Source organism: Phaenicophaeus curvirostris, chromosome 2, assembly GCF_032191515.1.
Source record: "Phaenicophaeus curvirostris isolate KB17595 chromosome 2, BPBGC_Pcur_1.0, whole genome shotgun sequence".
NCBI classification, from domain to species: Eukaryota; Metazoa; Chordata; class Aves; order Cuculiformes; family Cuculidae; genus Phaenicophaeus; species Phaenicophaeus curvirostris.
Window position 1 is genome coordinate 100,612,560 of NC_091393.1, and position 15,376 is coordinate 100,627,935.

Sequence of the window (15,376 nt, forward strand, 5' to 3'; positions counted from 1 at the left end):
ATCACCCTCCTCTCTACGACCTCCTTTCAGGTAGTTATAGAGAGCAATGAGGTCTCTCCTCAGCCTCCTCTTCTCCAGGCTAAACAACCACAGCTCTCTCAGCCGTTCCTCATAATGCCTGTTCTCCAGCCCCTTCACCAGCTTTGTTGCTCTTCTCTGGACTCGCTCCAGAGCCTCAACATCCTTCTTGTGGTGAGGGGCCCAGAACTGAACACAGGATTCGAGGAGCGGTCTCACCAGTGCTAAGTACAGAGGGAGAATAACCTCCCTGGACCTGCTGGTCACGCCGTTTCTGATCCAAGCCAAGATGCCATTGGCCTCCTTGGCCACCTGGGCACACTGCTGGCTCATGGTCAGTCGGCTGTCAACCAACACCCCCAGGTCCCTCTCCTCCAGGCAACTTTCTAGACAGACTTCTCCTAGTCTGTAGCACTGCATAGGGTTGTGCCCCAAGTGCAGGACCCAGCATTTGACCTTGTTAAACCTCATGACATTGGACTCTGCCCAGCGGTCCAGCCTGTTCAGATCCAGCAAGAAAGAAGGAGAAAAAGGCTATGTTTTCTTTGTTCCACCCTCAGCCCATCCTCCTCTGAAAAATAACAAACTGATACAATGGCATGAAAACAAGTCTGAGGAGACATGCTTGCAGTGTGTGTCTTGGCCTCAACTAATACATCTGACTCTGACAACTACACATCTCTTTCCGAGTATCACAATCATCTTTCTCCTTCCTGGGGAGCGCTCCCTGGAGAGCTGGCACTGCCTCATGCTCTAGGGCTTCCGAAATTTGGGTCCCATCCTGTTTCTGTCCCAGGCTGCTTATGGAAATGTTTTGATCCTTCTATAAAATGAAGAATTTGTGGTTTCTCTTTTTTTTTTTCTTCCCCCCCTGCCCCCCCCCACCCTGTCAGTTTAATATGCAAGCTAAAGCTGACCATTACTCCCAGTTGGAGCATAGTCTGAGGATAGCAGTGACTCTAGTTGCTATCTCCTTGCTAGTGATAATAGTAGTATCAGCCTCAGGCTTCCTAATGCTGAGCAGCTAGTCAGGTTCAGTCAAGTTTAAGCTTTTAATTATTTTCTGTAATTAAAATCCAATAGCCAAAAGTGCAGAGTCCTTTCAGAGGGAGGGATGCTTCATCTAGAGGTTGATGTGTACCCAACAGCGGCTTGCAGAGAGCTTTTTGCCTTTCTCAGTGCACACCCGTGTGGAGAAGCAGCCCCTGAGACTGAACGCCTCTTTGTGACTTGCAGCATCAGTGGCTTGTGCTGCAAAATCGCTGGCCAGAAAAAAAATCCATTTTCTCACGTGTCCCCAGGAATACTGCCCTATTAATAAAGGTTTGGATATTGTTGTGTTGTGTAGTTTACCTCATAAGAGGGATTGTGATCTTGTTGTGCTGCCATGGGGGAAAATGAAGATAGATTTATGTGTGGGCAAGCAAGGTGTTGGTCAGCCTGACCACAATAAACTGTAATTTCAGAGTAAGTGTGCTGTAGTTGCTCTGTGTTGGAGTCAGCTTCCATTTGTACTTGGGCTGAAGACCCCAGTGGAAAAGAAAACCCTGCTCTAGGTTGACATGGTTTCTAGAGGAGGCATTGAAGGCAAAGCAGGGTTGGGAATGGTTGAGCAGATGCTGGGCCATGACATTCAATGACGAGATTGTAATTAGCCCTGGGAAAGCAGTTGTCCTACTTGGTCTTTTCCTGCACCAAATTACAGTGGCTGTTTGGTCTTTTCCTGGGAGTCTAGAGTCCCTGCAGTACGATGGGCTGTCCTGGGGCTGCAGATGTGTTCCCAGGGACTGTGTTGCACAGTAGCTGGTGACTGCCAGGGGCAGGACCTCTCCAAGCAAAGCAGCTCAGTCTCTGTGCGAGCAGGAATGCAGTACAGTGGATTTCCACACAACCCTGAGCTGAGGAAAGCCACAGCAGCCATCCAGCCCATCCACTTCCCACATGGCAGCTTGTTTCTGTGTAGTCTCACTGCAGAGACCCATAGCACAGGGACAGGAAGGGGTAAGAATTCTGGCCAGGCTACTTATATCCAAAAATCCCATGTCTTTTGGATCCCTAGTGCGTAAAAAGAATAACTGATGGGTGTTGATAACTTCTGTTTCCACACACCCTCTGTCATCCAGATCTGGCCTAAGGCTTTCAAGGAGGCTGTGACTCACCATAAACCTTATTATTTAGCAGCTCCCATCTTTTGTTTCAAATGATACCAGCCAAAAATGTTCAAAAGCTCTTTTCTTCTTTCACACTTCATGGACTTTGACCCCTCCTTGCCTGTTCCCTCCTTGCTTTGTGCATTTCATGGGTCCTGCAGTGCTGGGTCACACAATGAGGTTCTGCTCCAGCCTCAACACAGCTTTCACCATGCTTTTCTGGACCGCAGGAAAATATAATCTTGCCCACTAAGAACGATAAATAACCCTGATGATTCAGGCTTTTTAGTATTTTTTGTTTGTCTCTGTATCAGATGGAAGCTGTACCCCCGGGTGCTCAGGGATGTGTCAGTAATGGACCTGTCAACCTCAGTCTTGGGGCAGAAAATTAGCATGCCAGTCTGTGTTGGAGCGACCGCTATGCAGCGCATGGCTCACGCGGATGGAGAGACTGCTACTGCTAAAGGTAAACCATGCCAAGTTCCCCCTGCAGTGAGTTAGAGAAGGATGGAGTAATACTGTGTCCGCTGATTGTGGAGGCTGGCTTGTATTCTTGCTCCTGATGCACTGGCCTGGATGGGTTTGACTTGCTGCTCAGAGTAATTGGATTTATTTTGGGGTTTGTTGGAGGAAGGTGTTCGTAGAATCATAGAATCACCGGATTGGAAAAGACCCACCGGATCATTGAGTCCAACCATTCCCATCAATCACTAAACCATGCTCCTCAGCACCTCATCCATCCATCCTTTAAACACCTCCAGGGAAGGTGACTCAACCACCTCCCTGGGCAGCCTGTTCCAGTGCCCAATGACCCTTTCTGTGAAAATTTTTTTCCTGATATGCAGCCTGAACCTTCCCTGGTGGAGCTTGAGGCCATTCCCTCTTGTCCTGGTCCCTTTGCCTGTGTTGTGTGGGGGTTCTCCCTAGCTATGAAACACAGACGAGAAATGCAGTGTGTCTAACAATGGAATCATTTGTAACAAATACAAAATTGAAAACTACATCTATCTGTGTATCTTCCTATACATTCTATGAATATAACTATATACATTGTCATGGCAACATTCTTCCTGTCACAAAACTGCTTCTAAAAATTCAGGAGGATTTGCTTGAGTGAGAAAAATGCTTTCTTTGAAGAGAGCTCTCTGAGCGCATCCCAGGCAGCCAGTGAGATAAGGGCCCCTCTGGACTGGATGCTGCACAAAGATATTGCCACAATGGAGGCTGCAGCCTAAAAGGCTGTGAGAAATGAGATGTTAGCCAGAATTCAGATGTGAAAGTGTTTCTTTCTCCTTTAACCTGAGCTGCAGAATGACACAAAATCTGAGAAAGAGGTCACACACTGTGCCTGTTGCATACAGACAGTGTCAGGCTGTGCATTTCAATGCTCTTGTGCTGGTAGAATGGGAAAGGATACAAAACCTAAATAGGCAATATTTAAAAAAAAATCCTGTGCATGGTTGAGCTATTCATCTAACAGTGTTTCCATGATCAATGCAGCACATGCTAGTGTGAAGCAAGTCTAGTTATCTGTCCTGCAGTGGGAGCTGGTCTCGAGTCTCACAAAAAAGCCACATCGCTGCCGTGTGCACCATGATGGGCTGCAGCACAACCCCAGCAGGAGTCTCTGTAAAAGCACATTTCTCTGATTTTATAGTATGTTTGGGGATACATTTTTACTCTTCCACAGAGATTTATTGGAAGCCAATGATTTTATGCCAATTGTATGTGCCGGCAAGTTCCACACGATGGAGCTCGCATACCTTGAATTGGCTTCAAAGCAGCATCTGATGGGACGATTTGGTGCTCCCCTGTCCTTTGGCAAATCTTGTGCATTATTTCTGGCCCAGGTTATGCTGGGAGGAAACTGCAGCATTATACTATTAAATGCAAACGTACTAATGCAATGTTTTGAGTGAGATTTGAAACACGCAAAATTCAAGATGATTCTTAGCACAAATTCCCCCTGATGCTGCAAGCCAGACACATTTTAAGGCATAAATCTGACACACACAAAGTTGAGTGATACAATAAGGCTGACTACCAGGGCTGAGTCATAGGAGATAATTTTGGAATTTCCTGCCTTTTTGTGCACTTATATTTTCAACCTTTAACACAATGATTATTGCATTTCATGTTCTTAGATTTTCAAGCTAGGAGGGCTTGGTGTACTGGCAATGGTTTGAATATGTGGTCAAACAAACATATCCATGGGAGTTGGTAAATTTTTTATTGCTTTCAAGGGAGAGTGTGATTAAAATCACACCCTCTGTATTGCATTAGTGTTTCCTGTAGGAAAAGCATGATTTTGGTTTTGTGCTCTGTTAGAGGTGGAGTGGGGCATTCAATGCCAAGCTTTTCATTTGACCTTATAAGATGACAGAGATTAGCTGTAAAGTAAATGTTTGGCTTAAAGATGCCTTTAAACTTGGGGCATTCAACATCAGGGGTTAGCTACATCCAACTTGTTTTAAACTCTGTGATGTCTCTGAAATATAAGAAAGCAGATTGTTGGTTGCTTTAGATTGGCTCTTGCTTCAGCTGCACAGGTTCACACAAGCCAAGAAAGTCTGGTCCATAGTCTTGTGACTTTTGCAAAGCCTGGCATACATTGTAAGCTTGACTTTTGGCTCAGACATGTAGGCAGTGAGATCTGTGATGGTGTCTCTGCTGTTGTGACAGCCCTTGAAAAGCACAGTGCAGTCTGAATCTTACTCCTTCCCAGCCAGGGAAGCAGGCAGTGTTCACCTCGGCTCTTGTTGAGGGGCACGGCAGTTGCCCAGAGGAGCACTCACAGCACATGTATCTGTGCCCAGCAGGTGCCACAAGCAACACATCTGCCTAGATGAGATTAAACCCTGAGAGATAATCTTGGGATCACATCATCCTTACCTGCAGAGCAGGTTGGTGCAGGTAGCAAGAACAACTCCTTTCCCTACCTTTTTGTGCTTTGAGAATGATGTCTGATCCTCCCAGGAGGTTCCTTTATGAAACAGCATTTTGCTTTTAATTCCTCTATTCTTCCATAGCATGCATGCCTGCAGGTTGCAGTGTATACGTCCTCCCTAGGGAAAAGGACATGGCATAGTGTCTTTCATGAGGTAAAAATCCCTGCCCTCACTTTGGAGCTTGTCAGGGTTTGAGGAGCTGCTGCCCATCACTGGTGCTGCTCCTCAAGGGATGCTCTCCTGCAGTGAGCAAGCTGGTGGGAAGAAATATGCATCTTACACAAAATAGGACAAAGGCTGGCAGCTTGCCTTAAAGACACCTTCACTGACAATTCATTTCATAAGTAAAAGATCTTTATTTGGGAAAAACATTCAAATATGATTTTTAAAAGTTCCTAGTATCAGGCAATGCAACACAGCAGAAGTTATTCCAAAGCTTAACTAATTCCTCTCTGAGCAGTATGAATTTTGATAGTGGTCAAAACTTGTACAGTTTCAAATCCAGACATTGCATTTTGCTATACTTCTGTCAGCTAGGCTTAAACAAAAGGTATTGTCTATATAGGCTGTAATACAGTTGCTCCTCAGTTCTCTTTGACTTGTCTAAAGGGACCTGTAGTCCTTCCTTCTGGTGAATGCTTCTGTCCTTGAAATAATTTCAGGGATCTTGGCAGTTTTTCCACTTTTTCCAGGTCTTTCTTCAAGTATATTCCTTAGCATTTCTGTTGTAGTTCATCCATCTATGGGGCAATTTTCCAAATAATAGCTTTTTTGTTCAGTAGACACTGAAAAATTGGGAGGAAAATTGTTTTGGATTAGCTCAATTTGATCCAAAACACTATATTTTCCTTCTTTTTCCTACTAGCTAATGTTTAATGTTTTTAGCCATAGTTCTGTTTTGAAACAAAAGTGTTAGTTCAAAAGAAAACATTTCTATTTTGAAAATATCAGCATATGACATTTTGACTTAGGTAAACTTTTCTTGTCCTTCCCACTTGAATTTCAACCTCTTTAACTAAAAATATTTGCCAAATTTGATGAATAATCTTAGCCACCATTGAAGAGCAAAGGGCTGTTCTCTAAACATTTCAACAGGATTTTTCTGATTCCACATGATTTTTTTTGCTTGTCCATCAGAAGATTCCTATTCCTCCGTGCAAAGACCTTTATTTGCCATCTGGATTTCATGCTGTGCTTGCAGTCTGATGTGATCTCTGTGTCATCTCCCTGGAAGTGCAGTAGTATTCATGCTGCTGTAAATAGGACCCACCTTTAAGTGTACTGAAAGAAAATCTTCTGCACAATCCAACATCTGAGCAAGAAGCAGCAACTTTTTGAAACCTTAACTGATTATGCATAGACAGGTAGCAATATTTTATGGCTATTTCTATTCTGGTTTTTTTTGCTGCTACTTGCATAACATTCTCTTACTGACCAATTACCTTATATTCTCGTGCTTGAGCCCAGGAGGGGTATTGCAGTACCTGACTTCTCTCAGACTTGCTGAAAATCAGGCTGAACAGCCTGACTGTTTTCTTGGCTGGATCTTTTGAAAATTTTGAATGCTAGTTACTCAGATCTGATGGTTTTTATGTTTACCCTGTGCAATCGCTCCCAAACAACTTTGAGTTACTACTGACGCAAGAAGGGTTTTACCATCACCTGTGATGTGACTGCACAGTTTGCTTTGCCAAATAGAGAGCAGGAATATTGACAGAAAACTTTTCCCACTCCATGATTTACTTTAGTTGCTGGCAGCTCTTTCATTTCCACTACAGAGGGAGCAACACCTATGTTCCTTTGACTCTTAACAGATTTCTGCTGTGGTTTTTGTTTGCTTTGCTGCTGCTGAGCATCTGTATTCAGATTCCTTGTGCTCATCTGACGTATCCATGACTGTGAAGGAGGGATTTTGCCATCTGTTGCTCTTTGTTCTCAGCCATGATGATAACAGCAGGACTTTGTACCCGTCTTTTACCTGTTACCTACGTGGTGTTCCAAAAAAATTGTTAATTTTGTAGTGAGGCTATTCCTTAGGGTCATTGAGAGGACAATATTCGTGTGAGATGACATGACCTGGATTGACCTGGCCATGACTCCCCCCACAGACTGGCATGGCCAGGGGACTTTATGGAGCAAACGTACGCGGGCAGTCTGGCATGACAGTCCTCCTGGATCAGCCAGATCCACTTTGGCCACGTGTATTTTTCCCTGCTGCCTCCAGCCCTCCTGCACAGCTGACAAAATGTGTTGTGTCAACAAAATGATCACAGGCACAACTTGCATGCAATGTTTTGTAAGGGGTAAGTGAGGAAAAGCTGGGCAGGGGATTTCTCAGCCAAATATGTTTTGTCAAAAGAGTAAAGTTAAGTACTTTAAACAACTCTGTTTCTTAGGAGATGTAGCTCTGAGAACATAGCTACTTCTCTTGAGAAATACCATCATACCAAAAGGAGATCATGTTGATCCCAAGTAATGTCCTCTGGCCCCTAACTTACGGACATTGGATTCACTGGTGGATTCAAGGAAGAATGACCACAGTTTGGCTACAGTGCTTCAGAGACGCCTCTAAAAGGGAAATGATGGGAATCTGCACAGCTAGAGAAAAATATCAAGTTCCCATTGCCAGACAAGGTAACCCTGACAAAATTTGCACATTTAAACTGAGCTCTTCTCTGGTGTCCTACCCTGGGTTGCTTCTGGGTTGCCCACAGGGACAAGCTCCACACCCTTCCCAAACCACTTAACGAAATTGTTTCCCATCTGAAGTGAGAAGGACACTCTGAGATTTCAGGATAGAAAAAAGGTCTAAAAAACCTTATTGCTGTGTTCTCCTGTGGACTTCCCAAGCTTGATCCTGTCTCATAGCCAGCTTTGAACTTGTTGAATTCCCCAATAAAGGAAAGCCTCATTTTTGTGAAGTTTATGTTCCCTGGTGAAAAGATATGTCCTTACTTGGGTCTTCCCTGGGCTAAGTACAAGCAAGTAGCAGTGGGGCTGAGAAACCTATACCTGCTCAAGGCGGCTGCGGAGTGAAGGCTCGAAGCTTTATCATCCTGCTATTAAAAACTTCCCTAGCCTGCTGTATGTGGTTAATGTTGTACTCTATGCACTGTCATTGACCTCAACAGGAGCCTGTGATGTGTACAAAGGTAAACGTATGCTTTGGGCAATGCTTGGGATTAAAAAAATACACAGCAGAAGGAGAGGGTGGTTAGTAAATGCAATCTGAAATGGCACAAGGAAAGGCTGGTTTACAAAAATCTGATGTTTAAACTCTGGCAAATGTCACATATTGCTATAAGAGCATCCTGTGGGAATATGGATCCAGTACTGATTTGTAAAAATAATATTTGCAGCACCCTAAAATTGAAGTGTAAAATACAGTAGCTGGAGGAAATGAATTGCTTCTATTTTCTTCAGCTGCAGCTAAATTTGCAAGAAGTGGGAATATATTTTTAGCCTGAATTGAGGCAGGGGAGAAAAGGAACCTAGCAACACTTCTGGAGTGTGCATCACAAGTTTTTGAAAATCTACAGAATTGTCAAAATAAGTTTTAAAATGAACAGGTAAAGGATGATTCAACTAAAACTGGAATGTGGAATCTCTAAATCTTTGAAGAATTTTGTGGGGGTGAACTTTGAATTTGACTATGCTGTTCCAAAATGCACGTGTTGTCCTGGTGCTTTACCAGAGAGTTAAGTTTATGCGATAGACGAGAGGAATTTTGTGAGTGTGCTTTCACGAAAATACCATAACCCAGCTTGGGAGAGTTGAACTCTAAGTGAACCAAACTGCTTAAGTCTGATCTTAAATAAGATGAAAGCTTTATCTTCTCTATTGCCACGTAAGCAGATAAGTTGAAAGGATATGGTATTATTTTGTGTTTTAAATCTTCCATTCACCGAGTATGTTTTATTGTGCAGTTTCTATTTTCATTCTTGGTTTTGCAGCTACTATTTTATCCTTAGGGCTATAGAGGTAGAGTTAAGAATAAAAGTAAGAATAGAAATAAATGGATACCTAAAGGCAGACTGAACCATAACATTTACATTTTTCCCTTATCTGATCTGAGGCTTTTGCAGTTGCTGGGTTAGCAACCTTCCTCTCATTCATGAACTCATATTTGACAGAGCAACAAGAATGCAGATCCGTTGTTCCTTAGAATCACTTAATGGACTTTGTTTGGCAAATCACTTGCTATGGGATTTGTGATAACCCACCACAGCTGATTTTAACAGGATTCAGGCATTTAGTAGGCATGAGCTCTTCCGAAGAAACTAATTTCTAAACACTTAATCCGTGAGAAGGAGCTATGTTCAGTAATTTTAAGGGGACCAATGAAATGGCCACAACGTAGAGTTTTTGTTCATTGCTGTTCATTGCTACAGTATTTCTACTGATTGAAAGCTGCCTGGTGGCCCTGGCAGGGTGTAACCAATTTGTTTGAATAAACTGTTCCTAAGTTTCCACTCTAAGAGACTTGTAATTCTTATTTAATTAAATTTTGTCATAAAGGCCACTTTTTAATTCCTCAATGGCCTGGAGATGATGTTATGAAACAGAGGTCCATTTACATTAAAAATATGCATACTGTGGTAGACCAGGAAAAAAAAGGCTTTATATAATATTTTTGAGTTTTACAGTGTGTTTTCCCTTATTTTACGTTAAGTGACAGATTACTCAAAAAAAAGGGTGATATTCATAAAAATATGATTTTTTAAGGAGAGCTCCCACAGCTTGAGAGTATTTTCACTCCACAGCTTTTTGAAGGTAAAAGAGGAAAGGCCAAAACATATCAGACATGAGCACCCATCCTTTTGGCCTCAGTGGATACTTCAGAGTCTCCTTGTCTGTTCTACCTGCTCATCTTTGTTTTTACTTTTGGAGTATTCTGGGTGGGGCCTGCCACTTGGGATGTTTTTCCCACTCTCAGTGAGTTGAGAACGTCTGTATTAGTTCTCAACCAGAAGTATGAAGAAGTATACCAGGAAAAAGTATAAAGAAGTTAACAGAAGTATAATGTTCTGTGTGGAATCATACAACATACTCATACCACAAAGGTCTCTCCCCTTCAGGCCACGAGACAGGCGGTGAAGGTGTTGAAGCAAAGAACAATGGAGCTTCCCTCTCAAGTCTTTAAATAAGGTTGTCTGCTAGACTGGGTCCTTCTGTTGTGTTATGCCCTGAAATACCCTGTAGGGATGACAACAGGAATTTGCTAGGAGAGCACTTTGAGAAACATAGGTTTAACGCTAGTGAGCATTTTGGAGGTGGGAGAAAGCAGCCAAAATGCCATGATCAAAACGGTCAAGGAAGCATGTGTGGCAGTGGTGAGGACTGAAGAGCAATATTGAGAATGACAGACCCAAAACACTGATCTGCAGCCATGTGGCAGTGTACAAAAAGTTGGAAGCCTTAAATGCATTTAAAACTCTGCATGTGTGTATATCCTTAAATGTATGTGCTAACATTTCTGACAAGTGATAGCCAGACACTTGGGGAGCCTGTTTGGATAAAGCACTTAGGATAAGGAATTATTACTATGGGTTAGTCTTATTTTGATTATGATATCTTTTCTTTCCATTGTTGGAGCAGGGATCATCCCAAAGAGCATACAGACACCAGTCACCAGAAATTTGCCTGTAAAAGGGGGCTGGAGAACAAGTCTTATGACTTTTTCACAGAAAGGGTCATTGGGCACTGGAATGGGCTCCCCAGGGAGGTGGTTGAGTCACCTTCCCTGGAGGTGTTTAAGGCACGGGTGGATGAGGTGCTAAGGGGCATGGTTTAGTGTTTGATAGGAATGGTTGGACTCGATGATCCCGTGGGTCTCTTCCAACCTGGTGATTCTATGATCTGGTGATTCTAAACACAGAAAATAAGCCAGAGAGCGCTCGCTGTTACTAACTGCTATTAACATAGCATTCCCCGGAAGATTGAAAATGTGTTAACATTGAGGAAAGGTGGTGTAAAATTAAGTGCAACAACACACTGTGGTGAGCCAAGTGCTCTTGTTCAGATGAGCCTATGTGTTTTGAATAGTCTTGAATATGACTTTGTATTTCTCCAGCTTGCTGTGCAATGGGAACAGGGATGATGCTGAGCTCCTGGGCCACCTCTTCCATTGAAGAAGTTGCTGAAGCAGCTCCAGGTGGCCTTCACTGGCTGCAGCTTTATGTCTACAAGGACCGGGAGGTTACAAAATCCCTCGTGAAGCGTGCAGAGCAAGCAGGCTACAAAGGGATCTTTGTGACAGTGGACACGCCTTTTCTCGGCAGGCGCATTGATGATGTGCGCAACAAGTTCCAGCTTCCTCCTCATCTCAGGTAGGTGCCTACTGGTGGGATGTGGGACAGCAGCATGATGGTGCCTTGGTCACCATGGGGTGCTGTGGGAGAAATTTGTCTCTAGCCCAAGGAATTTCTTCCAGTTGCCACTAGCCACACTGGGAGATAACACTGCAGAACTGAGCACGTCTCCCACTGTGCTTGGGCTATGATGTGCTTAGGGTAAAAACTAAGATGTTTTAGCTATTTGTGAACTGTAAAAGACACTATGTGTCAGGCAACATGAGGCTGCAGACTAACAAAGTTAATATGAAATGGCATTTTTTTTTACATCTGTCAATATGTCCTTGGACATTTTAAAAACTCAGCTGCACACAGCCCTGTGCAACCTACTCTGACTTTGAACTTTGGATCCAGCTGCAGAGTTGGCTGTGATCTGAACTGGGACCTGGACTACGTGGACCATAGGTCCTTTCCAGCTGATGTTATGGTGCCTTCTAACCCGTGTTATCTGATTGCACTGCACCACGTCCAGGGCCATGTTGCTACCAACCACAGAGCCCCTTTTCAAACAGCTTCAACTCTTATTTTCATCAAATACAGAAAACTGGGGATCAGCCTTTCTAAATTCTCCACAAAGATAATTTCTTACCCTTGTGTGTGTTTTGGGACATCTTCTGTATCTCAGAAGAATTTTTCGCCTCATGATTGACTTCAGAGCCTATGCAGCATGTAATTTTAACAGTTATCCACCAGTGTTTTAAGGGTGCTGATCTTCCTACCTTTTTGCAAAGGTAAATTGGTACAGTGTAGAGAGTAACCTGATAAACATATGCTGAAGTGCTGGCACAGTGTTAGCAGCCAAGGACTGTCTGGAAGGGTATTTAGTGGATGGCATATCCAGGAATCCAGGACTTGGATTTGCAAAATGGAGCTAAAAATCTTGTGAGAATCTTGCAAGTAGGTCTTAGTAGTGACCACAGTCTGCCACAGCATATATTAAGACTACTGTGTTTGCTCTTATTCAGAGCCTTTAAATAACACAAAAATAGGAAAAAAAAGGACAGCTGAACATATTTTGAAGCTGATTAACTTTGAGTTCTGGGTGAAAGCTAGTTTAGAATCTTATCAATGGATCTGAAATGCTCTTCCTATGTCTCCTAAGACTTATGTTACGCTATATACATACCATATGTAACATGTACATGGCAAGAAATATAATATTATATCCTGAGGTCTTTCTTCTTTTTCATAATATTCATATTGATAGTAAGCCATGGGACTGATTCTTCACCTTCCAGGCCAAAGTACCTCTAGAACTTTGGGACACCCCCACATGCCTGTGCTTGAAGCTAATAGATGATGTGATAAAGGCTGACAGAGCAACCTTAATTCTGCCTATGATTTCTGTATTTAATTACAATCTTATGAGGAAAGCACCAGAAAACAAACAGTTTGTGACAAATCTAACATTAAATATACGCCCCATAGAGTACTCCTGCTATAGATCTGTGATGATAAAATGTTATTGATACACATTGTTATTTTACCTGAAAGCATTTAAGTAATTCTTTAAATAGCTTTTTTTAGGGGCAGTATAATTTTAAGGCCTGGGGTTAGAGTTTTTGAAAGTGTGTCAAATAATCAAAAAGTATTTGAGGAAGATGATAGAGCATTTATGGAGCACTTTGACTCCACCTGACTGAACTGAGACAAGGTTTTGTTTGAGTTAATTGTATGAAATGATATGAAGTTGGAGTAATTTTTAAAGGTTCGAATTAATCATTTCAGATTTCAGAATGACACTCGAACAGTGTTTTGTTGCAGAGTCAGCGGGGAAACTCTCCTGGTGTGGGGCTCTGCTCAGTTATGTGATAACTTTTTCTTGGCTTCAGGTTTTCAACAAAGTTTCAAAGCAACAACAAGGTGCCATTGTGCTCAAAAATGTATGTAAGGCAACATTCATTCAAGTGTTGATCTGCATTTCACAAGCCAAGAAAAACAACAGTTATTTATATAATCTTATCCATGGTTCTGTTTTTCTCTGGGTACCGCACCCTCTACAAATCAACAGCTGAAAAGCTGGATCTTGCTGAGAACCCACTCCTTTCTCATTTTCTTCTGGGCCTGGAGCTGAACAGAAAAACTATGTGAAATGCTGCTTGCTGCAGGCATAAAATTAGCCAGTTTCCATGCAATAATACTGTGCATTTCCCAAATGTGGAATATGAGTATGAAATAGCGCAACATGGAACAAGAGACTGTTTCTGAAGAACAAAGCCTTATGTGGGACATGGGTTTCCTTGGTGGTACTGGTGTTGCTGATTGTGGTTTAGTGCTTGTGAACATTTGGAGCAGCTTCAGCTTTCTAATAGAAGCACAGCCTAAATTTCTCTCTTCACCTTCCTTTCCCCCTCTTCTTTGTCTAGTAAGGCTGTGAACTCTTTGGAGCAGGGGCTGTTGCTTACCATTCAGTTCCTAGAACCTGTGAGACTGATTTGGTGCTAAAGAGCAAATAATAGTTCATGTTTTCATATGAACTTAGTTCCCCTCCTTCCACCCCTCACCCTACTTTATTTTACAAGGAAACAAACAAAAAGACACAAGATGAGCTGTCTGGATTTTGATCTTGTCAGATATATGAAAATTCTGAATTCTTTGCAAGGCACCGTACAGGTCCACCTAATTCCTGGAGCTCAACAAAATTTCCCTTCCTCCTGCTCCTCTTGACCCACTCAATCCCCTATTCCATCCAGCAGCTGATTATCCTGGATTTTAAGAAAAAAACGCAAAAAATAACCCCAAAATTTACTGTATGAAATCTAAGCGTACTTCTGGTAAGAAGAAGTGCTCCTCTTGACTTCAGCGGGTCCTGGGTTATGTCAAGCAAGACTGATGTTCTCTTCTCCCATCCAGTCCATACCACACTAGGGCCTGAATGTCCCATGGCTTCTGTATTTATTTTCACAGTGCTCCTGGCAGATAGTGTTGTGCCTGTGTCATGGTGGGAAACTGAGGCAAAAGAAATGGCTAAGTGCCATGCCCAAAGTCACAAAGGAGGTCAATGGGAGGATGGATGTTTGAACCTGAATTACTGCTCTCACTTCTGGGTTTTCCCTCCTTATTGTGGATTTGATGCTAAACCTTCAGATTTTGGTCTTTATTGTGTTTATTTTGAAAACGATGGGACTCTTGCCTTGGGCTGGAGAAACTTGCACCAATGTTATCAAAGGTTTTGTGAGTCAAAGGTTTCAGCTAACCTAATGATTGCAGTCTGACATGCTGTAATAGATTTTTTTTTCCTCCTACCCTGCAGTATAGCGAATGTTTCACACAGGTGTATTGAATGCCGGAGTTAGGGACTGATTTGTGGCTAAAATGAATCTTTCTCAGACTACTTTTCTGTCTTTTGTCATTTTAGATTAAAAAACTTCTCAAGCAGTGACCTGGCATTCTCCTCGGGGAAAGACTTTGGAGAAAATAGTGGACTGGCTGTGTATGTAGCTGAGGCAATTGATGCAAGCGTCAATTGGGAAGACATCAAATGGCTTCGAGGGCTGACCTCGCTGCCCATCGTTGCAAAAGGAATCCTCAGGGGTGTGTAGCTGCACTTCTTCCCACTGGGGATGCAAAGCATTGCTTCTCACAGAGGCACCAGAGAAGGAAAAGTGCTTGTGCTGGAGACATTTCTGTAGAATTGAATTGGGTTACTTTTTACTGGCATGCATCAGCTTTGCTGGTATTGAATGTGGTGGGATGTATGTTCATATGTCTGTGTTGTGCTAAGCAGGGAAGTTTTCCCAAAACAGAGCCAAAAACAGTCAAAGAGGAAAAACTTCTCTTCCCCATGCATTATTAGGAACCCAGCAACCAAGATACTTGCAGAAGTGAATGCTTAAATAAGTAGCTGGTGTTGTTCAGATGGTTTATATGGCTGTACGTCAGGGTGTGTACTTTGATGTTCAGTAGG

General features: G+C 42.7%; 1 protein-coding gene across 2 annotated transcripts in view; it reads left to right on the forward strand.

The window, feature by feature from the left end:
- HAO1 (hydroxyacid oxidase 1) overlaps window positions 1–15,376 on the forward strand; it is a 334,117-nt gene that overhangs the window by 10,515 nt on the left and 308,226 nt on the right. For both annotated transcript variants that reach the window (XR_011336800.1, XM_069850193.1), the window contains exons 2-4: window positions 2,483–2,634; window positions 11,190–11,445; window positions 14,828–15,003. Coding sequence is in view for 1 of the 2 variants with exons in the window: in XM_069850193.1 (XP_069706294.1) it covers window positions 2,483–2,634; window positions 11,190–11,445; window positions 14,828–15,003 (584 nt within the window). In the remaining variant the exon portion in view is untranslated. The remainder of the gene's footprint in view (window positions 1–2,482; window positions 2,635–11,189; window positions 11,446–14,827; window positions 15,004–15,376) is intronic.